This window comes from Amphibalanus amphitrite, unplaced genomic scaffold (genome assembly GCF_019059575.1).
Source record: "Amphibalanus amphitrite isolate SeventyFive unplaced genomic scaffold, NRLGWU_Aamphi_draft 000027F_arrow, whole genome shotgun sequence".
Classification (NCBI taxonomy): Eukaryota; Metazoa; Arthropoda; class Thecostraca; order Balanomorpha; family Balanidae; genus Amphibalanus; species Amphibalanus amphitrite.
The window spans coordinates 1,146,151-1,169,013 of NW_024881523.1; the positions used below are offsets into that span (position 1 = coordinate 1,146,151).

Below are 22,863 nucleotides of genomic sequence, written 5' to 3' on the forward strand. Positions count from 1 at the left end.
GCGCCCTTAAAACATAAAATGAATGACACCTGATCGCATCGAATTCCTGAACATTGGATGCATTTTATTACATTTCGAAGCATCCTAGTTAGAACGCGTGTCAACTTTCTTGTCTTGTGCCATTGGCAAGTTAGTCCTTCGTAATGTCGTCGGTTCGTAGGTCTAGAGCCGACCTCAATCGGATGTTCGAGCCATTCACTTCGTTCGGGCTTACTTGGTGCCTGCCAGCAAGACGGCACGCAGAGCGTGTCGCTGCATCTGCGACAGGCGACGGGGAAACTCCACCGTAAACCTGATGATGAGGTTGCCTTTGCTCGGCATACGGTTGGCCGGCGGTAGTCCGTCTCGCTCCTGAGTCGGCGCAGGCATGCCCTCGCCGCGCACCACCTTCTCGAAGCCCGGGAACACCACGTCATGCACGCTGATGTGCAGGAGACGACCGTCCAGAGTCTGCACGTCCACGCTGCAGCCGGTCAGCGCGTGCACCAGCGGCACGCGCACTCGGTAGATCAAGTCGTGACCGTCACGCTCGAAGTGCGCGTGCGGCGCGTCCTCCAGAACAAATACAAGATCACCCGGTATGATGTTGGGACCCTGGTCGCCCTCCTCGCGGAAAGTGATCGTCTTGCCGGCCGGCCAGCCGGGCTCGATGTGCAGAGTCAGGATCTTCTCGCGCAGGGTGGTGGTGGTGCCACTGTCGTCCAGCACCCGCCGACTGACGCGCACCTTCTTCAGGCAGCCAGTGTAGAGCTCCTGGAGACTGAGCACTAGCGGTGTTACCAGGTTCGGTGCTTTCTTGCGCTCTTGCGTGCCGCCATCACCCTGGTACTGGGAAAATGCCTTTTTAGTGCAATCAATTAAATCAGCATAAGGGCTATTCGTGCCAAAAAAGTCGCAGAAAATATCCTCCGGCTCACCAACGAACACGTAAGGGTCGGTGAAGCCACCGTTTGGGCGCGGGACTCCCCGTTTGAGTCCTGCTTCGCCGTATTGATCATAAATCGTCCTGTTCTGGTGATTGCTCAAAACATCATATGCTTCACAGAGTTGCCGAAACCGTTGCGGCTCTTTCTTGAAGCGTTCGGGGTTTCGCACTGGATGGAACTTGAGGGACAATCGTCGAAATGCCTGTTTGATCTCTTGAAGGGAAGCATGTTTCTCCAGTTCAAGGACCCCGTAATAATCGATGCCTTTCGGCTGAATGTCATGCATTTTCAAAGCACAATTTTTACGAAGTATGAGGCATGTATTCTAGTTGTTCTGCTTCGGGTTTAATATTGCATTACGTCGCTTCACTTAAAGTTAAACCAAGCACAACCATTTTCCAACTATGTACGGATAAGTTTCTTGCAGTCCCTAGTAAAAATAGTGTGAGCTTCGGCGGCACTTAAAATGCTTATGTCCTTGGCTTATGTCAATTTGTCCTGTAAAATTTTAATTTTGAAAACAATTATCATGCGATAACAATTATATATCCTCTAAAAGGGAGGCGTTTCCAAAACCTCTCAAAACCTCGCATTGCATTCACTTGGCGTCAGTGTGCTGTATGCAACCACTTTGGCGCCATTAACGGCGAATCTGCAAATATGCCTCCATGCAAATGGGAACATTAAAACCCAATTCATAGGCATATGGGGTATTCATATTATTCGCAAATCGTATGGAGTAATTTGACTTATGCTTATCATAGGCACGTTCCGGCACGAGATGCACCTGCGAGTCGGGAGTCACGTAAGACGTAAATGACGTTACTCCTGGTCTTCGAGCCGAAGCAGAGCTTCACTGCAGCGTCGGCATGGCAGCTCATTCAGTAATCACACCAGTTACGTTTCCCGGGTCGCATATGGTCACGGTCGGGTAAAAGTGATATGGCAGTGCGTGTTCGGGTAACACAGCTACGTCGCCCGAATGTAGTTAGGTGACGGTCAGAGCGTATCAGCTGCACAATTTATGTTTGTTTTTATAAGCTTATTCTGTTTATGTTCGTGCGTTTGTTAGGCGAGGTGGAGGGTCGCATGTAGTGGCTATTGTAGTATCGCTTGACCGCAGCAGCCGGCGTGCACTGTGACGCAGTGCGCCGTGCGCGTCCCTGGTCTGGTCCACTCACAGGCGCATGAGGACTGGCCCTGTTGTGGCTTGGCCACGCCAATTCACCATTGCGGAGTCATGTCGGGTGAAAATAGTCCATCTAACATTTGAGTGCATTGCTCGAAATTCATCAACCACGCGAACGAAATTAATTGACATGAAAAGCTTATAGTTACATAAACCTGACGCAAGAAGAGAGTCAACAGCCTGACTGTCCAGCTTAGCGGCGGAAACTACCTAAAGGTATGAGCTTTGGGTGATAATTTACGATGAAGTTCACGCATAAATAAACTAAACAAAACTAAGCGAAAACAAATGAAAATGAAAGAAAATAAAATAAAACAAAAATCGCCGAAAAGGAACGAGAAAGCTTACGCAGCTAAATTAACTACTTTAATAGGTACATACAAAAGTTTGCGTAATACAAAAAAACAACATTAAACCAGCGCTCTTCTTCTTCAAAGAGGAGTGATGGGGCGAATGGTGATAAAAGGAACATGTCGGAGCTTTAGTTTTATGAAGTAAGAGACCATATCGCCCTATCGAGTCAAACGAGTCAAACGTCTAACATGTCCGTATAGGTATAGGTATGTAGCTACAGGGTTTCACTAAAATACCGTTTCACTAAAAAAAAACTACATAGGTATGTACACGGCCAGGCCCACTGACCAACCTTATCACAGCAATCTCGTCGAGTGATGATATCTAGGGCCGAAGCTCATTGAGCCAGCTTCTCATTTGCATATACGGTCGGATCAGACAAGGCTCTATACTCTATACCAGTAGGTATGTATAGCCCACTGATCCCAGGATGGGCGATCCGAGAAGATTTAGAGGCTACGATAATTCATCTCAGCATTATTGATCCGCACCCTGCTGGGGGGGGGGGGGGGGGGTTGAATACCCCCATGCGGTTTTCACAGATGTCTAGAAAGGGCCATTACGCATACCTATTTCTTCCATGTGTTGTGAAAATTTCAAATCAATGTTTCTCATGGTTGGGTCACCAGGTCAGCTCAAGTGACCTCACCTCAAAATAAGTTCAAATGCATGTCATAGCCATTAGCCAAATGACAGATCGATTTGAATCCTTCAGCAATTCAGGCAACTATTTAGCAATTCCTTACTAACTTTTTGAGGTTGATTGGTAGGCACTGCCCACTGGAGATACGTATTCAGCTTCATTTAGGTACGTGATGGCCCATAACGTACCACACGTTTTACTGCCCTGTACTGTCAAGCCGAACTATGTAGGTCAATTAATTATTTTTCCTCTTCAAGAAAGATAAATAAATAAATAAATAAATAAATAAATAAATAAATAAATAAATTAAGCCGGAGTCACCGCCTTCTTTAACGGCTGCGGCTCCGGCTCCGGGCTATAGGTATTGTTTCACGGCTCCGGCTCCGGCTCCGCACCCTTGCTTGTAATTAAAAGTCATGAATCTGGCCTGACCTCAGGTCACAGATATAAAAATTATGAGATAGGTATACAAATTGCACATACTTGTACCCTAACTAAAACCTCAAGAGAAGAAATTGATCAGTCAAAAACTCTAGCTCTGGCGTGATTGCAAACTTCTCTGAATTGGGGTCAACAAACCACCTCTGGCGACCTGAACTGACCTGACCCACCTGACCTGACCTGACCTGACCCGGCAACTTTCTTTTGTCAGAATGTGCGCAATGAATGTTTAGGAAAAGTCACCGAGTATGAGCTTTCAGTCTTGCGGCATTTGGCAATGGCACAAGAAAAAACCTGAGGGAGGGGGGGGGGGCAAATCGGCCCTCCCCCCGCCCAGAAGAGGGTTAACCCAAAGAAAAGCCGTTATTTTACTGCATGCTTTGTTGGCTTCACTCATCACTGCCCTTACTAGCCCACGTCGCCCACGCCGTGAGACATGAAACTGCTGTTCGCTGTGATGTAAATTGGCAGCTCTAAAAGACAGTACGGTATTTGAAGGATTTGAAGACCTCTGACTGAGGGGATGTAGCGCATGCTCTGCGCGTGACACTTACACCTATTGTTGAGCTTAATTTTACCAAAACAATTTGACACTTAATATTTCAAGAGAGCTGAGATTTGTTTGTCACGTTTTAAAGATAGTTTCTTTTCAAATTATAACATTTCTTTGTGGTAAGCAATAAAGTTTTGAAACTTCAGGGATATAGAGATGATTTGTTTACCGAAGCAGAAAAATAATTCAATTTGGTTGCTTCTGGTTTACGTCTGTCATTTCGTTTCTTCGTGTTTTGTTTTCGGTAATGGTCGATATTTTACCATTTCTACTCATATATGGTGCAACAGTCAACACATAAGATGCTTTTTGTCTAAGCTGTCAAGAGCTGTTTTCTTGAATTATATGCTGACATTCCTGTCTAATTGAGATTCAGTCTTTTGCATCTCAACGATTGAGATTCAGGCAATTGTTTGTAATTTCATCCTATGTCAGTCAATTAGAGTTTGAAGGAGGGATTGATGGCGTGTAAATAATTCTTTTTCGCTTTCAGGATGAGAGCATAAGCGTGAGGGAGTAACACTACAAAATGGACGAGGAAATCGACCCACAGGTATGGATATCTTTTTCTCGACGCTTCTATAAAGGGACATTTATTGATGCGCATAAAATGACTAAATTTCTGCATCAATTCAATTCAAGCTTACCTTTCGGCTGTCAATATTTGGGTAGGGGTCAGTTATGTTGATACGCATAGAAGACAGAAGTGAACATCTCAATCTAATAACTATAGCTACCGGGGGTGTGCGTAGTGGAGTAGCGGATGGCGGCCTTGGGATAGCGGAACCAATCGCCAAAAATGATCAAAAGCGGGTCGCGGGCTTACCGCTTGAAAACTAATTCCGCTACTCCGGTACGACGGCAGAGGTCGATATCAGACATACCGAACCACCTGTTGCGATCGCGGGGGTCCGCGGGCGCCCTCCCCTTCGGCCTTCCCCAATAACTTCACTTCCGTAATGCAGCCATCCGTCCGCATAGGGGTGCACATTTTTGGGTTGGAACTTGGTTGGAACCCCCAAGCCCGAGACCCTGGCGGAGCCCTTGTACCGAACATTCGTCACCAACACAGTCAACCGTGACTTGAAATCGACGCGAGCAGATACATTTCTTACGCAACTATGCCATTTCGCTCAGATGGTGGTAGTTACCATGGTGACTTGAAAACGCACTTGATATTTATTTTGGTACTTCCCTTATATTAACACGAACCAGAGGCGACATGATACAGCGACGGTGAACCGGGTGAACGAACTCGCAGTTGACATAAACCCAAGTATAGACCTATTCACGCACTTACTGTTACCCTCTTCCCTCGATCTTGACCCGTGGCCGGAGTTCCTACTTCTGCAAATCAGAAAAGTAGGGGTAGGTAGTAGCGGTATCAGTTCGTTTCCCAATAACCAAGATAGCGGGAAGTAACGGGAGCGGTTTCAAAAATTTGGTAGCGTCGCCCACCTTTTAGAACTACATATAACTATTAACTATTAACTCTTTATCTCTTTAACTATTAACTATAGTTAACTATAGTTATAGTTAGTTTAACTGTCTACAGTTAAAGAGATTTAAGAGATAGGGTCTTAGCTAAGGCCCACTTTTCAAATGAAGGGAACGAATTTCTTTAACACCACGAAGCTGAGGATATTGCGACCAGGATAAATAGTGGTTTCTGAACCTGGCCACCAACTTTGCTATCTCAACTCAGAACTAATGCAAAGGTGGGACAGTCCCTTTAACCCTCGCCGTGCTCGGGACGGGAGGGGGGAGACGATGCTCGCCATAGCTGCACCGACTTAACGATCGTTTTGAAATTTTCGGCGATTGATAAGAGCAACAGTGTGGATACAAGTTTATCTCGAAATTTTTCTATCTGTGACTTAAGGTCAGGTCAATTTTGCGACCTCTCCATTATAAGTCAACAGGAGAAAATTGAAAGGCGGCTGCTTTGGACGAACACCATTCTAGACACACTCACATCGTGGTACAGTTCAACTTGACACATTGAATAGGAAAATTTCACCTGTGACCCCTCCTGATACCCCAGAAGTCATCTCAGGTCATGGAAGGTCACCAGCAGTTCTTTTTTTTACAATAACGTTTGATAGAGACATGCTAGAGCGTTGGAAACACCACAGGTGTGGTCAGCTCGACTATATGGAATATGGATCGACTGATATACATGACCTTCTCCGGTCAGGTCATGACATTGACCTGAGGTCAGATTTTCAAAATGACCTTTCAATGTCAAACTATAGTTCATTCGACGCGTTTCGACAAGAGGAACACGATGTAGGCAAAATGAATGTCTAGACTCTCTTGAATCAAAAGGTAGGTATTACATATTTTTTTTCGTAAAAACGGCTATTTTTTAGAGTGTTTGCCCTCTAGAGGCTAAACCGTTGACCTGAGGTCAAATCTGAGGGCAACACGCAGAAACGCCTTTGGAAAAGCTATCGAATGCGCTTTTCCGCGGCGCTGTGGCTCTATTGGTTCCCGAGTCACGCGTCGGGGGTTTCGAAAATTGTTGAAATACGAGTAGACAAAATTTGACCTTTGATGAACCCTGGTGACCTGACCTAAAAAATGACCGAAGTATTTCCGTCGTTATTTCTTACGCTCTTCCGATTAACACTTACCGCGTGTCGCTACGTGGCCCAGGAACCGAGTTAGAGGGGGCGTGACCCCCCTCCCCAGCACCGCGTGGAAAACTCATACCATCAGCACGGCGCGGCTTAAAACAACTTTGTTGCACATTTACAGATGAATATTTTTATTTTTGTTTCAGGAGATTATCCCTGACCATCAGGAGTCGCCTTCGAGAGACCCTTTGGGATCTAGCAGCAGCATCGGTGTTGACCACCCAAGCATGTCAGACTATCTGGAATTCATGAAGGATATTCCGAAGAGAACAGCAGAAGGGTAAGTTCGTCTGGCTCGTCGACGTGTTTCTACTCTTTCCATCTCCCATCTGACTGCAATATATCGTACCTTACCTTACAGTTGTCACAGGGGAAGGTAATGTAGGTAGTTCAAAATACTTTCTTTACGGTTATTAATGCAGCTTCGTGGCAATTTCGACGAAGCACTTGACCGCCTATTTCGTCATCAGTTGCTTGATATGAGTAATAATAACTTAGCCCGCGAGTTGCTGGGGGGGGGGGGGGCGTTAAACGCCCCCACTTTTTTCGCCGGGCCATAGCATAAAAACAGTGAATTAATTGAAGTTTATTGTGACAAAGTTTCACAAAAATCGGTCGCCAAATTTTTGAGATATCGAGGTTTTAGTGACGTTATGATTTCTGAGTTTTCGACCAAAAACGGCATAGGTATGTTAAAAAATCATATAAAATCATAGAATAGACATACAGACATGCCGTAAACGCCATTAGACTACCAATGCCATGAACAATCAAATAGCTATCTTCGATTATTGATTATCGTTCCGCATTTTCCAAAATCTTGAAGTGAATCTTGGCAATTTCTCGTGACTACTTCACGACCATGATACATGCATTTCTTAAATTGAACTTTTTTGGCACTCGTCAAAATCTTCGTAAATTACCAGACTTTAGAGTACCATTCCGCAACGCAGCGTTGCAACCGTGCGCACAAGTCGGGAACCTTGGCGTCACTTTTGACAGCACTATGTCATGGGACGCACACGTCTCTGAACTCTGCCGCCGGTGTACGGGACTGTTGATTGGTCTTTCACATGCGCGCCACTGTCTCCCAGATGGCATCATTCGAACGCTCGTGACGGCACTCGTTGTATCGCGTATCCAGTACTGCCTTTCAGTTTATGGTAATGGGTCCCAAAAAAATTTCGATCGACTCCAAAAAATTCTTAACTTCGCCGCTAGAGTTATTTTCGGCCGCCGTAAATTTGACCATGTCTCCGACCTACGAACAAAACTCGGGTGGTTGTCCCCGCGCGGTATGTCCGATTTCCACACCCTTGTCATCGCACACAAGGTCATACAGCGCCGTGAACCTGAGCAACTAGCAGCCCTATTCGTCGCTAATAGCGCTATCCGCGAGAGACCATCCAGGCAAGATCACTTCTTCCATCTTCCCCGTCCACGGCTGGAAACGGGCAAGCGGCGGTTTGGCTATCGAGCTGCAGCTCTGCTGAACAGCCTGCCACCTCACCTGTCGCAGCTGCCTCCCGCCCGCTTCGCCCGCGCTGTTAAAGCCGCAATCGTGGACGATGAATCAGCACATCGTCGCTGACCAATAGGATAGGGGTGGGTAAAAGCGATGAGGCTGTCCTGAGAGTGTTTTGTCCTTGTTTTGACGTGAGTGAATGTGCAACTGTTTTGAATGATTAGATTAGCAACCGCGGATACGGATTCTGAGCAGTAATCGCCACGCACTTTGTATGTGGATCGCTCTTAAATGTAAATACAATACAATACAATACAATACAACGCCCCCCCCCCCCCCCCCAGCAAACGGTGGGTGGCGAAATACCCCAGCAACTGCCGGGTTAGCCATGTGTGGCGACATTTTGGCAAACACCCTATTGAAAAGTTAGAAATTAGAATTATAGTTTGCTTACTCTTCATGCAAGACTGGGTTACAACGATAAATGATGGATTGAACTTCCAGCGGAATCGATCAGAAGACCGGGTATCCTCTGATGGACGGCAATGGCTCACTTATGTCGACATCAGGCGATAAAGACAGAATGGAATCTTCTGCTGTCGATAGCGATGGACTCAACGCATCTGCCGTACGTACTGTCGTCCGAATGATTGACTGAATCGATGAAAGGGGAGTTGAACGTGTTTTCTTTTTTCAGTCATGACTCGAATGTAATAAAATAACTGTGATGGCGCATGTAATAACTACTTACCTATTTTTGTATTTGTCCGACGTCCGTAGACCTTATTGAAAAGAGCGGGCGGCGTGCAGTCTTGACATAACACAACATTCCGTTCTAACATCCCATGGACGTTTCCCTGTTATTGGACCCGTGCAGGGCAGCTACAGCCAGGGTTTTGCGGCCAGTATCTACCGGCCGGCACTGTCGCACCAGGACTCGCAGCAGTCGGGCCTGAACGTGCCGCGGTACAGCACGCGGTCCGGCGGCGCTGCGTTCCACCAGTACGACAACTGGACCTCGCCTTTCAACCAGGTGAGATTGTCAATTCAACCAAAGAAGAGCTGCATCCAATGAAGTGGCAAAACCACGAACGCGCTGCATTTAGACAGTGGGTTATGTGTATGGCAGGAATATGAACCATTATATTTCCTCAGTTGACAATATGCGTAACGCTTGTATCGTCTCCATACGTCCTGGCTGATGCGTCGACTTCATGTTGGCGGTTCCTATATCCTTCGGCAATGTTTAAATGTTTTGTTTTTCGAACCGCCATTTTGCGCCCTTTTTAATATCGGGATCCTTTGAAAATGGACGTTTCGCGAAGTCGACTCGGTGCATACTTTTGACACCCGTTCCTACAAATGGAAAGCCACTCGCGATCGCGACGAAACTAGAACATAAAATCCAGCGTATTTGGCCAGCTCATCGAGAATGGGAGAAAGCTAGCCCCAAGCGACTTCGAGGTTCCATGGGGCGAAATATTTGGTGCAAAACCAAAGCACTGACGGAATATGAGTGGTAGTGTCTACATACTGTGTCATCGAAAAAAAAACAACGAAACTAATAAAACGGACATCATAAAAACTAGAACATTAGTAAGAAAATCTGCTTAGGATCAGTGAACTAATTCCAACACGTAATTGTTGACAGGATGGCGGAACCATGACGCTGAACAGCAGCGGCGAGGAAAACAAGATGGGCTCTCCAGAGGAGTACGCGCGGCTGCAGGACGGCGCCGGCCCCTCCTCGGCTGGCGAGTATTTTAACGGCGAGTCGCCTGGCTTCCGGCCGGTGACACACCAGCTGGGCAGCATCATCGGCCCGCTGGACGGCATCGGCTGCATGCCCGTTTGTCCGGGTACGTTGGTCGCAATTCGTGTTTGGTGGCAGCATAGCGGCTTTTACTGAGTACCAAAATTGTTAACCCGCGCATGACTGGAGTATTTTCCATAACGTGAGTAACTGGGGGGGGGGGGCTCTCCAGAACCCCCCCCCCCCCTCCTATCTCCGAAACTACTGGGCCGATCGTCAAAATTCAAACGGCGTCTGATAGCCCTGGAAAAAAAAAACTGTCGAGCGAAACCTATTTTCATTGACCTCGAGGTCCCCGATGACGTCACAGGTCAAGTCAAAGTAAAAATTATCGGCATTTTTGCTTGTTCACAATTTAGGGTCTGACCACCGGCTGACAAGTCCGATCAGGCTCATTTTTGGTTTACGCACTCCTTGATATATGCTTAGACACCCCGAGGGTATCGAACTTTTACTTCGAAATTTTAAGGTCAAGGCCAGGTCATCCTACGTCACGAAAATTGTATATCATTATCGTTCACGTGACGCATGTTTTATGGTCCATTTTACTCGTAGATTTCGAAAACAATGTCGTCTGACGTGTCATTTGAGGTCATTTTCAACTGAATTTACCGGTGGTCAGGTCACTTTCAGGTAAGAAAAGGTCAAATTTTGAAAATGAAATTTTTCAACAAAAAAGGTGCCTATCAGATGCAGTTTGAGATCAGGAACACGATGGTGCCATTTTTATTGCTGTATGATGTCAACAACGTACTGAAAAATGGTTTCGAAAGATATATAATTGTAAAATTTTGACAATAATGCAAATAACATGGCTATTTTTGAGGATATTGGGCTAAAACATGCTAGAGTAGTTCATCAGTTTGTGTCCTATCACATATATTCCGGTTTTGCGTAAAATCAAAAAGTTTTGGTAAAAATAAAAAAAAATATTTTTTTTTTTTTGTAATTGTAAAAAATATATTTTCGAAATTTTAAAAATTTCGAAAATTCGAGATAGCAGTTTGATAGCTACGTGTATTTGTAGTCCACTGATGCAAATAAATTGGATGTAGCTTTAAAACTAAGCTCTTGAGAGCGTTTGCCGTAATTCAATATTTTGCATCAAAATCGGCCGACATGACGTCACTCTGACGTCATTTCCGGCCAAACTATGGTAGCTAGAAAGTTGAAATTTTAACACAAGGTGCCAGATTGATGCCGCTGAGGGTACCGCAAGTTTGGTGTTGATCCGTCCAACAGTATGGAAGATATTGCTGAAAAACGGGAGGGGGGCTCTGTAGAACCCCCACCCCAGTCATGCGCGGGTTAAGTGGATGCGTTACTTGGGTATTTTTCCGGAGCAAAGACGTATAACATCCTTTTACTAGAGGCATTTAAGTGGGAAATTGGCACTTATTTCATTCAGTATTATTCTTGGCATGTTCAAAATGATGTCCTTTTTTAAATAAACACACATTCGTGTGTGAGCAAGCTTCGCGTGCAACCGCAAACTGAAAGAATGATGTAATCTTTAACTTTCCAGCGTGGTATCTGAATGTCCCGTCGTTTTGCAGGTCGTGAGACGCACAACGAAAAGGAGCGCAAACGTCGCTATCGTATCAAGAATGCCTGCTCACTTCTCAAGGATTTGGTACCAGGACTCAGCGACAAGACTGACAAGGTATGGTGTGGGGAAGTCTTGGTCTTGTTCGCAAGAACAATTGCGGGTTAGAAATAATGTGCTCGCGGTACCACATTATACATTTGACTTGAGGTCATGTGACGTGATGGGAATGTCTCCATCAGTGTTTTTGGCAGGGACTTGTTAGAGGCATATCAGGACGATTAACCCGGCTTGGCTGTTTTTTTTTTCTTAACAGTAGGTAATAGACTATCCAACTTGACTTTTTATGCCGGTGACCTTCACCTCAGCCTTAACCCGCGCCCCGTTGGGCTCTGCCGAGCAACGCGCCCTGTTGGAGGGGGGGCATTTTGCCCCCCCCCCCCCCAAGATCTCGAGAACCACGCAACCTAGCGACAAGCGGCAAACGGTGTTGGATATCAGGGAACTACCTTGTGACCCAATTTTATTGACCTAGGTCACACCGATGACGTCACAGGTCAGGTCAAAGGTCCAATTTTCACCGTTTACAGGCACTTCAAGAAATGCGCTGTAAAATCGACTAAAATGCATTTCATTGAAAATCATCGATGGGTTAATGTTGTTCAAACACATATTTTGCTATTTGAGGTCACTGATACCAGGTCAGGTCACAGAGGTCAGGTCACTGGGGGGTCACAATATGAAAGTGTCGTGCGATACATGTTTTATGGTCCATTTTACATGACAAATGCGATTATGTGGGTCAGGCAGCCTTTGGGGCCAGCTTAGGTCACGTTTTGGTCAAGGTCAGGTCAAATTAGGTCAAATTTCAAAGTTGATATTTTTGCATAAAATGGGTATCGAATCGATGCAGCTCGTCACGGGGAGTTTATTGGTGGTCTTTGTTTTGCCGTACGTGGTCTAGAATCGCTAAAAATTGAGTTCAAAAATTTGACGTCATCATTTTTGAAGTTTTTTCGCTATAACTTGGCCAAAAACGAGATATCGACCTGAAATTTGGTATATATATATATATATATATATTATATATATATATATATATATATATATATATATATATATATATATATATATATATATATATATATATATATATATATATATATATATATACATATATATATATATATATATATATATATACATATATATATATATATATATATATATATAATATATATATATATATATATATATATATATATATATATATATATATATATATATATATATATATATATATATATATATATATATATATATATATATATATATATATATATATATATATATATATATATATATATATATATAGAAGAGCACAGGGACTATCACATATCTTCCGTTATTTTTTCGAAATTCGGATTTTTTATTTTTTATCTAAAAAAAATCAATTTTTTGAATTTTTTGGGGTCAAAAGCCCAAAATTTTGAAAATCCGAGATAGCACTTTTGTAGGGCCGCTTTTTGTCTACTAGACCATATAAAGAACTTTGAAATTGCTTGATAACTGTAGATTTGGTGAGCGTTTCAAGATTGCATGTTTTTTGCTCATTTTTGCTCGAACATGACCTCAGTTTGACCTCAATCTCCTGACCTAAGGTGATCTAAGACTTGAAATTTGGTGTGAAGGTGTCAAATTGATGCCCGGGAAGGTACTGAAAATAAAACCACAGGGGGGGGGGGGGGGCAAAATACCCCCCCCCCAACGGGGCGAGGGTTAAGTGAAATTTTTGAAAGTTGACGCATTTATGTCAAATTAGAGATCATTCGACGCGTCTCGACAAGAGAAACAAGATGATCTTAAAGAAATCTCACACGGAATATAAATATCAAAGTTATCGCAATGAGACCGTTTCATAAAACGTTATTGGATATTACCGCGTCGGTGTGACGCACCCACCTTAGAGCTAATGCGTCGTCGTCGCGACATTATGTTTAATACCCGACACTTATTTCAGGCCACAGTTCTGGAGTACACCGTACAATATCTGATCCATCTCAAGAAGCACGTTGGAAGGCAGTTTGACAAGGACTTCATGGAAAAGTATAGTCCTTACTGAAAACGCCGCATCGACGGCCTCGGAAGAATACGAGGCCTCGAGAGTTTGTTGTATTGGTTGTGTCGGTCCGAAGGTCAGGTGGTGTAGAAATGCATGAGTCAAGCATGGCGTGGTATTGCGATGCATCGACGGATCAGGCATGCACGTTGATCGCCTTGTAGATCAGCGTCAGAAATGTGACTGTATTAACCTGTACAAAACGCAGCTGGAAGCAGCAGCTGGCTGTCTGTGTACCGTGAACAGTGATGTTGAAACTTCGTAATTTAACCGTTAACTTATATAATAATATGTAAACATGCCCGATCTTTTAAGGATGTATTAGATTTGACGGAAGGCACGCAGCACATGGTCCTTCATGAGGCTCATGGTCCTTCAAATCAGTCACATTACTTACCACTGAGTACAAACATAATATGAAGACACTGAGATATGCATGAATCGATAGTGTAACGTTATATGCAATGTGCATGCTGTCAAACGAAAGTTCAGTTCAGTTGCCCACAGTGGTGTCTAAACATGAGTTTGAATACTACCGGAAGTTTGACAATCAGTTTTTACGTGAGCGTGAGCACTGTACGTAAAAGACAGCACAAGAGGAAATGAAAAGATACGCTGAACTGTTGTCTCGACTCTCGTCTTCAAGCGCTCGTCGCGTGCCATTAAGCAGGCAATCATCTATATACGTAAGCGTCAAGGAAATGACCACACATTGACAGCATGAATGACATGAGACGAAAATATGCATGCCACATCCCAAAAACACAGCGAACATGAACGGAACCACTCTTACCGTACATACGCATCGCACAACTAAATGACGGGTTTGGCCGACGGATGAAGCGACTTGAGCCGCACGTTCCGGGAGAGGCCCAGGCGACGGAGGGCGCCGCCGGAGGGAGAGTCGAGCCGCCGCGCTGACCCGCTGCCCTCCGATATTCGAGCTGAAAAGAAGGCAGAATTGGAAGACTTCAGATTTATGTAATCAACGTTTGCTGATGATTTAGGTATGGTAAAACACGTTAACATTTATGGGTCGCAAATTTGTTCGATGCCCAACCAACGCATTATCGATAAGTGCAGCTCGTCATAAACGAATCGTATGCTCATACGATCTTCTCTTACATAACCAGGCATGTTCCTTCACACCTCAAATGTCTGAGCGACTCACGTATCATTCGTACGGGAAGCAGCTCGCCAACTGCGCCGAGTGAGCCAGTTCACCGAACAAGAGATACCAGTTAGCCTTTTACATGCTGAGACCGCACACCCCAACCCAATCAGCCTGCAGGGGGAACTGGGCCGAGGGCTGGGGTCAAAGGCCACAGAGGGTGGCCGACCAACAACCGCCACGCCGTCTGTGATCACTCAGAGTTGACTCAGAGCGCGCCACCTTGTAACAGCGCACAGCGAGCTCGGAACGGCTTTCGTTACCAAAACATCCAGTTTGATTTGGTAATTGCCTATCCGCGGGCGAAGCCATCCGAAAAAGAAAAGAAAAATGCAGTCACGACAAGTCGCAACACTATATAGCTACCCTTTTGATCCACGCATTCTATTATTACGGAGCGAGCGAAGTCTTTCCTTAGATTAACGGAAATTTCTGAGTATGAGCGGCCAGCCGGCCGTGCGGACGCTTTTGCGAGGCTTATATCTCAGCAACCATTTGACCGATTTACACGCGGTAATTTTTGTAGGGTAGCTTCGTTCCTTCTACCAAGTATTGGACTATTCCCGATGCATGTGGGTGACCCCTTATGCACCTGCCACGTGCAAAACGAAGAGGTGTCAGTTTTGTAATTGTTGCAATATCTCGGTAACTACTTGGCCGATTGCGCTGAAAGTTGGCATGTACAACGTATCATTCGTACGGGAAGCAGCTCGCCAACTGCGCCGAGTGAGCCAGTTCACCGAACAAGAGATACCAGTTAGCCTTTTACATGCTGAGACCGCACACCCCAACCCAATCAGCCTGCAGGGGGAACTGGGCCGAGGGCTGGGGTCAAAGGCCACAGAGGGTGGCCGACCAACAACCGCCATGCCGGTTATTAGGCACCCACTAGGCACTGCATACCCATGTGCCAGAGTTGGGGTGCTGCTGCACGTGCGCACGTGCAGTGGTCGTTTCCAGATCTCGAGAACGGCTGGACCGATTGCGCTCAAATTTGGTACAGTTAGGGACCGGTTAGTAGGGTGCCGTGCACAAGTCAGTTGGGACCCATTTTGCACGTGCGCACGTGCAGGGTGCCGCTTCCAGGTCTCGAGAACGGCTGGGCCGATTGTGCTCAAATTTGGCATATTGCTAGAGACCGGTTAGTAGGGTGCCGTGCTCAATTCAGTTGGAGGTATCCCCTCGAAATTTCGCACGTGCAAGCCCCACCCTCTCGCTCGCTCCGTTAGTCGCCCCAAAAGGCGTTATACTGGTGTATTCTATTCAGATATATTTCCCGAACATCTACGCCGTATCAGTGGCTGACGTTCTACGATGCGCTGTGCACTGGAGCACATGCAAGCATGCTGAATGCTGATGCTAGGTAAGCAAACATCTTGAACTGACCTGGAGGTTTCCATTTCGGCCCGGTCCGTCCCGATGAGGGTGACGGAGTCGACGGATTTTTGTCGTGAAGCTTGGATGCTACCGCTCTGGTCATGTCTGGAGTTCTTGACGAGTTGTCGATCGCTGACGAGTTGACCGCTTTCAGGACCGGCCTGGTCAGAGGCGGCGGTCCCTCGGACGCCGGAGAGTTCTTGACTGGACTGATGGCCTTCAGCTGCGGCGGACCGTCGGACCGCGGGGGAGCGCGAGGCGATACTTGGCGCTTCGTGACGGGCGAACGCTGCTTTGTCGGCTTAGCTTTGGGTGTCGATTGTTTTTTGGCCGTGGCCTTAGCGGGTTTCTTCGCTACCTTTTTCGGTTGTGGCTTGAATTCATCGTCGGATAACTCTGCCGTGTAGTCGCTCTCCGACTCGTCCGATGAGCTGCTTCCGCTGGCTGTCCACTTGTCGTGGTCAGGAGAGCCTGGAACGAAAATTATGAAAATTAAATTACACGGTAAAATAGGCTAGCACAAAAATTGATCACTATCTTTTAAATGTCAGCCACGGTCCTGCCATGCACGCAATAACTAAAATAAGAGTTAGCGATTTATTGTAGGGAAGATTATGATACAACAATTTCATAATTCAGTGGTTTGAGTTTTACCATGATACATCCTTTTTATCGTCAGCGTTAAGCAATAGGTCATATATGACTACATACACATGTATGTACACATATCACATATGTTCAATAACCTTTGCCGAACACATACCACCGTCTTCTACAGCGCACACATCATTTACGGGAAAAAACATCAAAAGTACCATGCATAAGATAAGTACGTACATTTCGTAGTGGTAATCTCATCCTCGATTTCTGTATCGGGGCCTTGTGACATTTCAGCTTCTGAGACAGGCAATGTATCTGCAGACTTGACACTTCTTTCCTGGGACGACGAATCTGAGGAATCCTTACAGTCGTTTCGAGATCTTTCTAAGGCGATTCTTAGCTGTTTCTGTGAACAAAAGTAGATGTCTGACCTCTTGGACATATGGGAAGCAACAGCCTATCAAAACACCCCCACACCAAGGACGACCTCTTCCATATCAGTTGTCACATGCCTCTGTAATTATGAAGGCCGGTAATTGCGTTCCAAAGGATTCAACATTATGCCTTTACCAGATGGTCGAGTATTTCTGTGGTTTATCGTCTTTTCTAAGCGTAACAGACACAAGACATACCCACAATTATTTCAAAGAGCGAGTTTTCTCGCGTCCCTATACGATAGCAATAAAACTACAATTTACTTTTCCAATGTCGGGAAGGCTCGTCACATCCGGGTAAATTCTGAATTCGAATTTCAGAATTTCGAATGTCGAACATTCCTACTCCCAACTTCGACCATTCTTTGAGTGGTATTTTTAAATTGCACGCTCAGTGGCAATATTAGGTAAGTGTAAAAAGCTACAGCAAAACAAATTATTTTTCCAGGCATGCGCCAAAGTTGCCCTTGGTGGTCAAAGTTGCACGAAGCTACGGTGCAAAGTTCCATTAGCGATGTTGATAGTCTTGTGATTACCTGGTAGAGTTTGTCGTCCAGCGAGACGCGCATGTGCGACGGTCCCGCGCCGTCCGCAAACTCGGCAGCCCGCTCACTGGCCTTCTGACACCGCGGACGCTTCGTCGGAGGAGTCGGCACGGTAAAATCATCTGCATGAAATAAAATGACGAAACTACTTAAATGCAATCGAAATCAATGGGACATAACTACGGGTGCCTCGGTGGGACAATGGATCCATAACTTTACAATCAATGAGCTAGCTTACTTAGTCGATTTCCTTATGATCGTACAATTTGCTATCCAAAAACGTAACGAGCTTGCGTCTTTTCGATGCAATCTTACCGTCGCTGTCGGCGCCATCGGCGAGGGCTCGGTAGTCGACGGCACGCCCTCGTGTTCGGCGACTGGACATCACGGCAGTCGCCCGGAGGAACTTCTATGAAACAGGCGACCTCTGACAACTGATGGCACAGCAGAACAAAATGACAGCAAACAAACAGTTTGTATTCCTGGTTCATACATGTACATATTTAATGAAGAGTAATAGACAAAGTCGTATGAAGAGTAATAGACTCCAGCGAGACAAAGTCGGGACTTACTCGGTCCCAGCGGGACACAATGGGACTCGGCTGGTCCCAGCGGGGCAAAGTGGGACTCAGCTGACTACTGCGGGACATAGTAGGACTCACCCGACTACAGCGGGAAAATTGGGACTCAGCCGACTTCAGCGGAACATAGTGGGACTCAGCCGACTACAGGGGGACATAGTGGGACTCGGCCGGTCCCAGCGGACAAAGTGGGACTCAGTCGACTAGGTACTGGAACCAGTCCCGCTGGAACCAGCTGAGTCCCACTATGTCCCGCAGTAGTCGGCTGAGTCCCACTTTGACCCGCTGGGACCGGCATAGGCCGATTGTGTCCCGCTGGGACCAGCCGAATCCCATTGTGTCCCGCTGGGACCGGCCGAGTCCCACTATGTCCCACTGTAGTCGGCTGAGTCCTACTACGTCCTGCTGAAGTCAGCCGAGTCCCAATTTGTCCCGCTGTACTTGTCATGCCCGGTAATCCCTCCCTCATATGTAGATAGAAAACATGCATTGATTGCACGTTCGTAGGTAACAATATATTGCGATGACACTAGCGCCAGTCTCAACTCAAGGCCACAGCCCGTCACACTATAGTTCGTTTTTTTTTTCAAAAGGACTCTGGCTCCAAGTATGTTTTTCGAAAAAGCACGCGTTTTAGCGAGCAAAACGAGCAAAAACTGAACTTGAGAAACTCGAACGTCGCCTTATTTTAACATGTGAATTATTCCCGATAATTTCCATCCGTGCGTTTTGGAACCAGATTTGAGAACAGTGGTGACGTCATGCTGTCGAAATTGTTTTGCAATGTAGCGTATAACTATCATGGACGAAACCGCTTGCTCGATTATAATATATAACCTCGGCAACAGTGAAAAACGAAGTTTCCCCCAAATTCGTCGAAACTTTGTCCCATCGTACGGGCATTGAGTGCCTGCTGCCACCAGTGATGTCATCATAGTATGCTAATTTTTCAAGACACAATTTTCAGGTACTTACCGTGCACAATTTGAAATCGAATATTTTTTCGGTAAGAAATTCTTGGCCAGACACTGAAGCTGCCAAAACTCACGTGAGAGCTTCGATAAGGAACTTGGAGCCAGCGTCCTTTTGAAAAAAAAAACGAACTATACCTCCAGCCATAAACATACACAGAAGTGCAGTGTTGGAATTGTCATTTTGGGTTCCGGTCCAGGAGAATAAAAGCTACCCAGAGAAGCCAGATCTTAGAGCAATGGGTAGCAACACCATAAGTTTGGCCAATTAAATGTGGTAAATAATAAGACCTGTGACTCTCAACGTCATTACTGCAGATTTTAGGCAAAATAGGCACAATTTTTCATCTTGCAGGCTTGAAAATCTACATTATTTCAGGTGCCGGAGCATAAATTTGTAAAGAACATTAAGTTACGGACCGGACTGGGACCAGAAGAGGGCCTTCATGAAATTTCATTTTTTCATATTTCACATTTCATGATTTCCAACCTTGCAGACAGCAGAAGTGTGACACCTGCTTTACGATTACCGATTTGTCCCGGCATCGTTAGGTACCTAGGTACTACCCTACCCGTCACCACATATTTTTTTGCTATTTGACTTGCCCGATATGAAGAAAACTTTGTGAAGTTATCAATTTTATGTAAAAAACTAAAGTTTTACCATCATTTTAACTCAAATGGGCAACAAAAGTCTGAATATTAAAGGAAACAGTTCACTTTCCTGAAATTAGTATTTTTCAATTGATTTATCATTTTTTATGCTCAAAATGATCATGAAATAAAACAAAACCTTTTTGTAAAAACATTTTTTTTCTATATTTTAATATAGGACGAACTATATTCTATGTAAAATAATGTTTGACGCGGAAGCTTATTACGCGTTGACCAATCATATCGCGTAGTTCAAACCTACGCATACTGCATTGGCTGTAAGCAGCATGCTGATTGGCTGACGATGATGTGGCTGCATTCCTGTGCAAGGCACACATTCCTCTGCAAGGCACTCTTTTCGGAACGAGAAATGGAATATCTTCGTCTAGGGTGATCATTGAGCCGTAAAAGCTCCTGATTTGTGCTAGTCTCAGCTCAAGCTACGAAACTGCTATTCCAGTTCAAACCCCATGTTAAAAGTGAACTATTTCCTTTAAAGGCTGGAACACTTTCCACAGTCAGGACAGGAAAACACTTACCTAATACAGGTATTCACATTGGCAATATGCCACAATTCAGTAAAGTATCAGTATTACAATTTATTTGTAATAATGTTATTTGATGAAATATTGCATTGCATTCTCATTCGTGTGTGCACATTTGTGCAAGATTTTGATTTGCCGCCAAAAAGTGCTATCAGTGTTCAAATAGGGCCTTGGTGTTCAAGAAGGCGCACAACGTTTTTGCTGGCAGCAACTAAACGCTTGACCAATCAAAATCGATCTGCAGGAGCAGTTGGTGACGCACAGAGTAACATTTCGAAGTCATTCATTGGCGGTTATGCAGAAAATTACGTCATAGGTATTCAATCTCTATTTCGACGGATTGTAAGCAGATTGACATGAACATTGACCAGCAAACGAACAAAGCCTGGTCTGTAAGCGACATCAGCAGAAAGCTGTTGTCAGCTGGCTAATGATGATGCATTTATTAATTTATTTGCTAAACGCTCTATTCATGCTCTATTGCTAAACTCTCTATAAAGCATGGTGAGCATGGCAACTTTGACAAATTCTACAACAAAACAGTAATAATTTCTTATGATAGCTCAAGATCTGGAGTGTGACTGCAGTGCTTCTGCAATGCTACCCAGTCTACGGTAAATATTTTTTCGATACACCAACCGCGGTATTTTCGGATCAAAGATTCAAACGTAGCTCCGTCATTGGGAAATTGGGACCACGAAAGCTCTCTATCGCTCACTTTTTTATTTATCTCAACCATCTCACCTATTGCTAGTTCACGAACATCCTTCAGTCCTTGCTGAGGCCATCAGTGCATCAACAAGTTTTATATGGAGCCATGGGAGCCATGATTATACAAATTTATCCAAACATCAGTCGTCAAGCAGCGGTCTGAGGCGTGAGCTGAGCCGAAGATAACTTTACAAATACCTACCTGGGCCAGTGATCGAAGTTTTCAGTGGCAAATGTACTGTATCTTCTTGGCATTGTCGTACGAAGTGTCACCCCTCATACAAACTTATTTTTCTGTTTTAGATCCTGGCACTTGTGCGTCGGGGCCTGCTTCTCTACGACCATTTCACAAAATCCATCTAACAATGAACGGTGACAAAACAAAACTTGAAATAAAACATCTCGCACGCCTTCTGAAAATAAAAAAAATAGCAATGTATTCATGATATAAAACGAAGCATATCAACGATGGTTCGAAACTACTAAAAATATACATGAGGGTACAACGGCTGCTTATGCCGGGCCGGCGGGGCCCACGTCCGGACTCTGGAGGCTCATTGATTCATCAAACAGAAGTTGCTGCTTAGCTACATACGTCATGGTCGGGGGACCATCAAAGCGTCCAAAACCGCAGCATCCAAAGTATGCAACATCCAAAACCGCAGCGTCCAAAATACGCAACGTCCAAAATACGTCCAAAATCGGGTATATAGGGAGGGTCCGTATCAAAGCGTCCAAAACCGCAGCATCCAAGGTACGCAACATCCAAAACCGCAGCGTCCAAAGTACGCAACGTCCAAAATACGTCCAAAATCGGGTTTATAGGGGGCATTCACAAAGTCCAAAACCGAAACATCCAAAACTGCACCGTCCAAAAACGTATCATCCAAAAAACACAACATCCAAAGACGCAACATCCGAAGTACGTAACCTCCAAAACCACAACGTCCAAGACCACGACATCCAAGGCTCGCAACATCCAAAACCAACCTAACCTAACCTAACCTAACCTAACCTAACCTAACCTACTGATTTTTGCCTATCCCTAACCTAACCTAACCTAACCTAACCTAACCTAACCTAACCTACTGATTTTTGCCTACCGGGGATAAGGAAACCTAACCTAACCTAACTTAACCTAACCTAACATAACGTAACGTAACCTAACCTAACCTAACCTAACCTAACCTACTGATTTATGCCTACGGGCAAAAGGAAACCTAACCTAACCTAACCTAGCCTAACCTAACCTAACGGTTTTGGATGTTGCGTACTTTGGATGTTGCGTACTTTGGATGTTGCGTACTTTGGATGATGCGTCCTTGGATGTTGCGTTTTTTGGATGATACGTTTTGGATGTTGCGGTTTTGGATGTTTCGGTTTTGGACGTTGTGAATGTTCCCTATATACCCGATTTTGGACGTATTTTGGACGTTGCGTACTTTGGACGCTGCGGTTTTGGATGTTGCGTACTTTGGATGCTGCGGTTTTGGACGCTTTGATGGTCCCCCTATAGGGAGCATTCACAACGTCCAAAACCGAAACATCCAAAACCGCAACATCCAAAACGTATCATCCAAAAAACG

At 45.0% G+C, this 22,863-nt stretch overlaps 3 protein-coding genes across 9 annotated transcripts; 1 reads left to right on the plus strand and 2 right to left on the minus strand.

The window, feature by feature from the left end:
- Positions 1-47: 47 nt before the first annotated feature.
- LOC122364466 (dnaJ homolog subfamily B member 13-like) lies at positions 48-1,879 on the minus strand. Its single transcript, XM_043334848.1, has one exon. The coding sequence runs from the start codon at positions 1,210-1,212 to the stop codon at positions 211-213; it is 1,002 nt and encodes a 333-aa protein (XP_043190783.1). The 5' UTR covers positions 1,213-1,879; the 3' UTR covers positions 48-210.
- A 2,187-nt stretch (positions 1,880-4,066) lies between these two features.
- LOC122364490 lies at positions 4,067-14,238 on the plus strand. 5 transcript variants are annotated; one of them, XM_043334922.1, is made up of 8 exons: positions 4,067-4,225; positions 4,600-4,659; positions 6,892-7,025; positions 8,715-8,838; positions 9,088-9,243; positions 9,862-10,069; positions 11,580-11,686; positions 13,590-14,238. In XM_043334922.1, exons 2-8 carry the CDS (start codon positions 4,636-4,638, stop codon positions 13,689-13,691), a joined length of 855 nt encoding a protein of 284 aa, XP_043190857.1. In that variant the 5' UTR covers positions 4,067-4,225; positions 4,600-4,635; the 3' UTR covers positions 13,692-14,238. The 5 variants fall into 5 exon arrangements, with proteins under 5 accessions (XP_043190857.1, XP_043190839.1, XP_043190848.1 ...); XM_043334904.1 differs by having other exon boundaries at positions 4,151-4,350; XM_043334913.1 differs by lacking the exon at positions 4,067-4,225 and adding an exon at positions 4,293-4,316.
- Positions 13,993-21,617, minus strand: LOC122364477 (RAD51-associated protein 1-like). 3 transcript variants are annotated; one of them, XM_043334872.1, is made up of 6 exons: positions 21,480-21,617; positions 18,131-18,249; positions 17,807-17,937; positions 17,074-17,242; positions 16,246-16,707; positions 13,993-14,632 (listed from the first exon to the last, which is right to left on the minus strand). In XM_043334872.1, exons 2-6 carry the CDS (start codon positions 18,198-18,200, stop codon positions 14,502-14,504), a joined length of 963 nt encoding a protein of 320 aa, XP_043190807.1. In that variant the 5' UTR covers positions 18,201-18,249; positions 21,480-21,617; the 3' UTR covers positions 13,993-14,501. The 3 variants fall into 3 exon arrangements, with proteins under 3 accessions (XP_043190807.1, XP_043190817.1, XP_043190825.1); XM_043334882.1 differs by lacking the exon at positions 21,480-21,617 and adding an exon at positions 20,561-20,946; XM_043334890.1 differs by lacking the exon at positions 21,480-21,617 and adding an exon at positions 20,561-20,723 and having other exon boundaries at positions 18,131-18,242.
- Between the last annotated feature and the right edge of the window lie 1,246 nt (positions 21,618-22,863).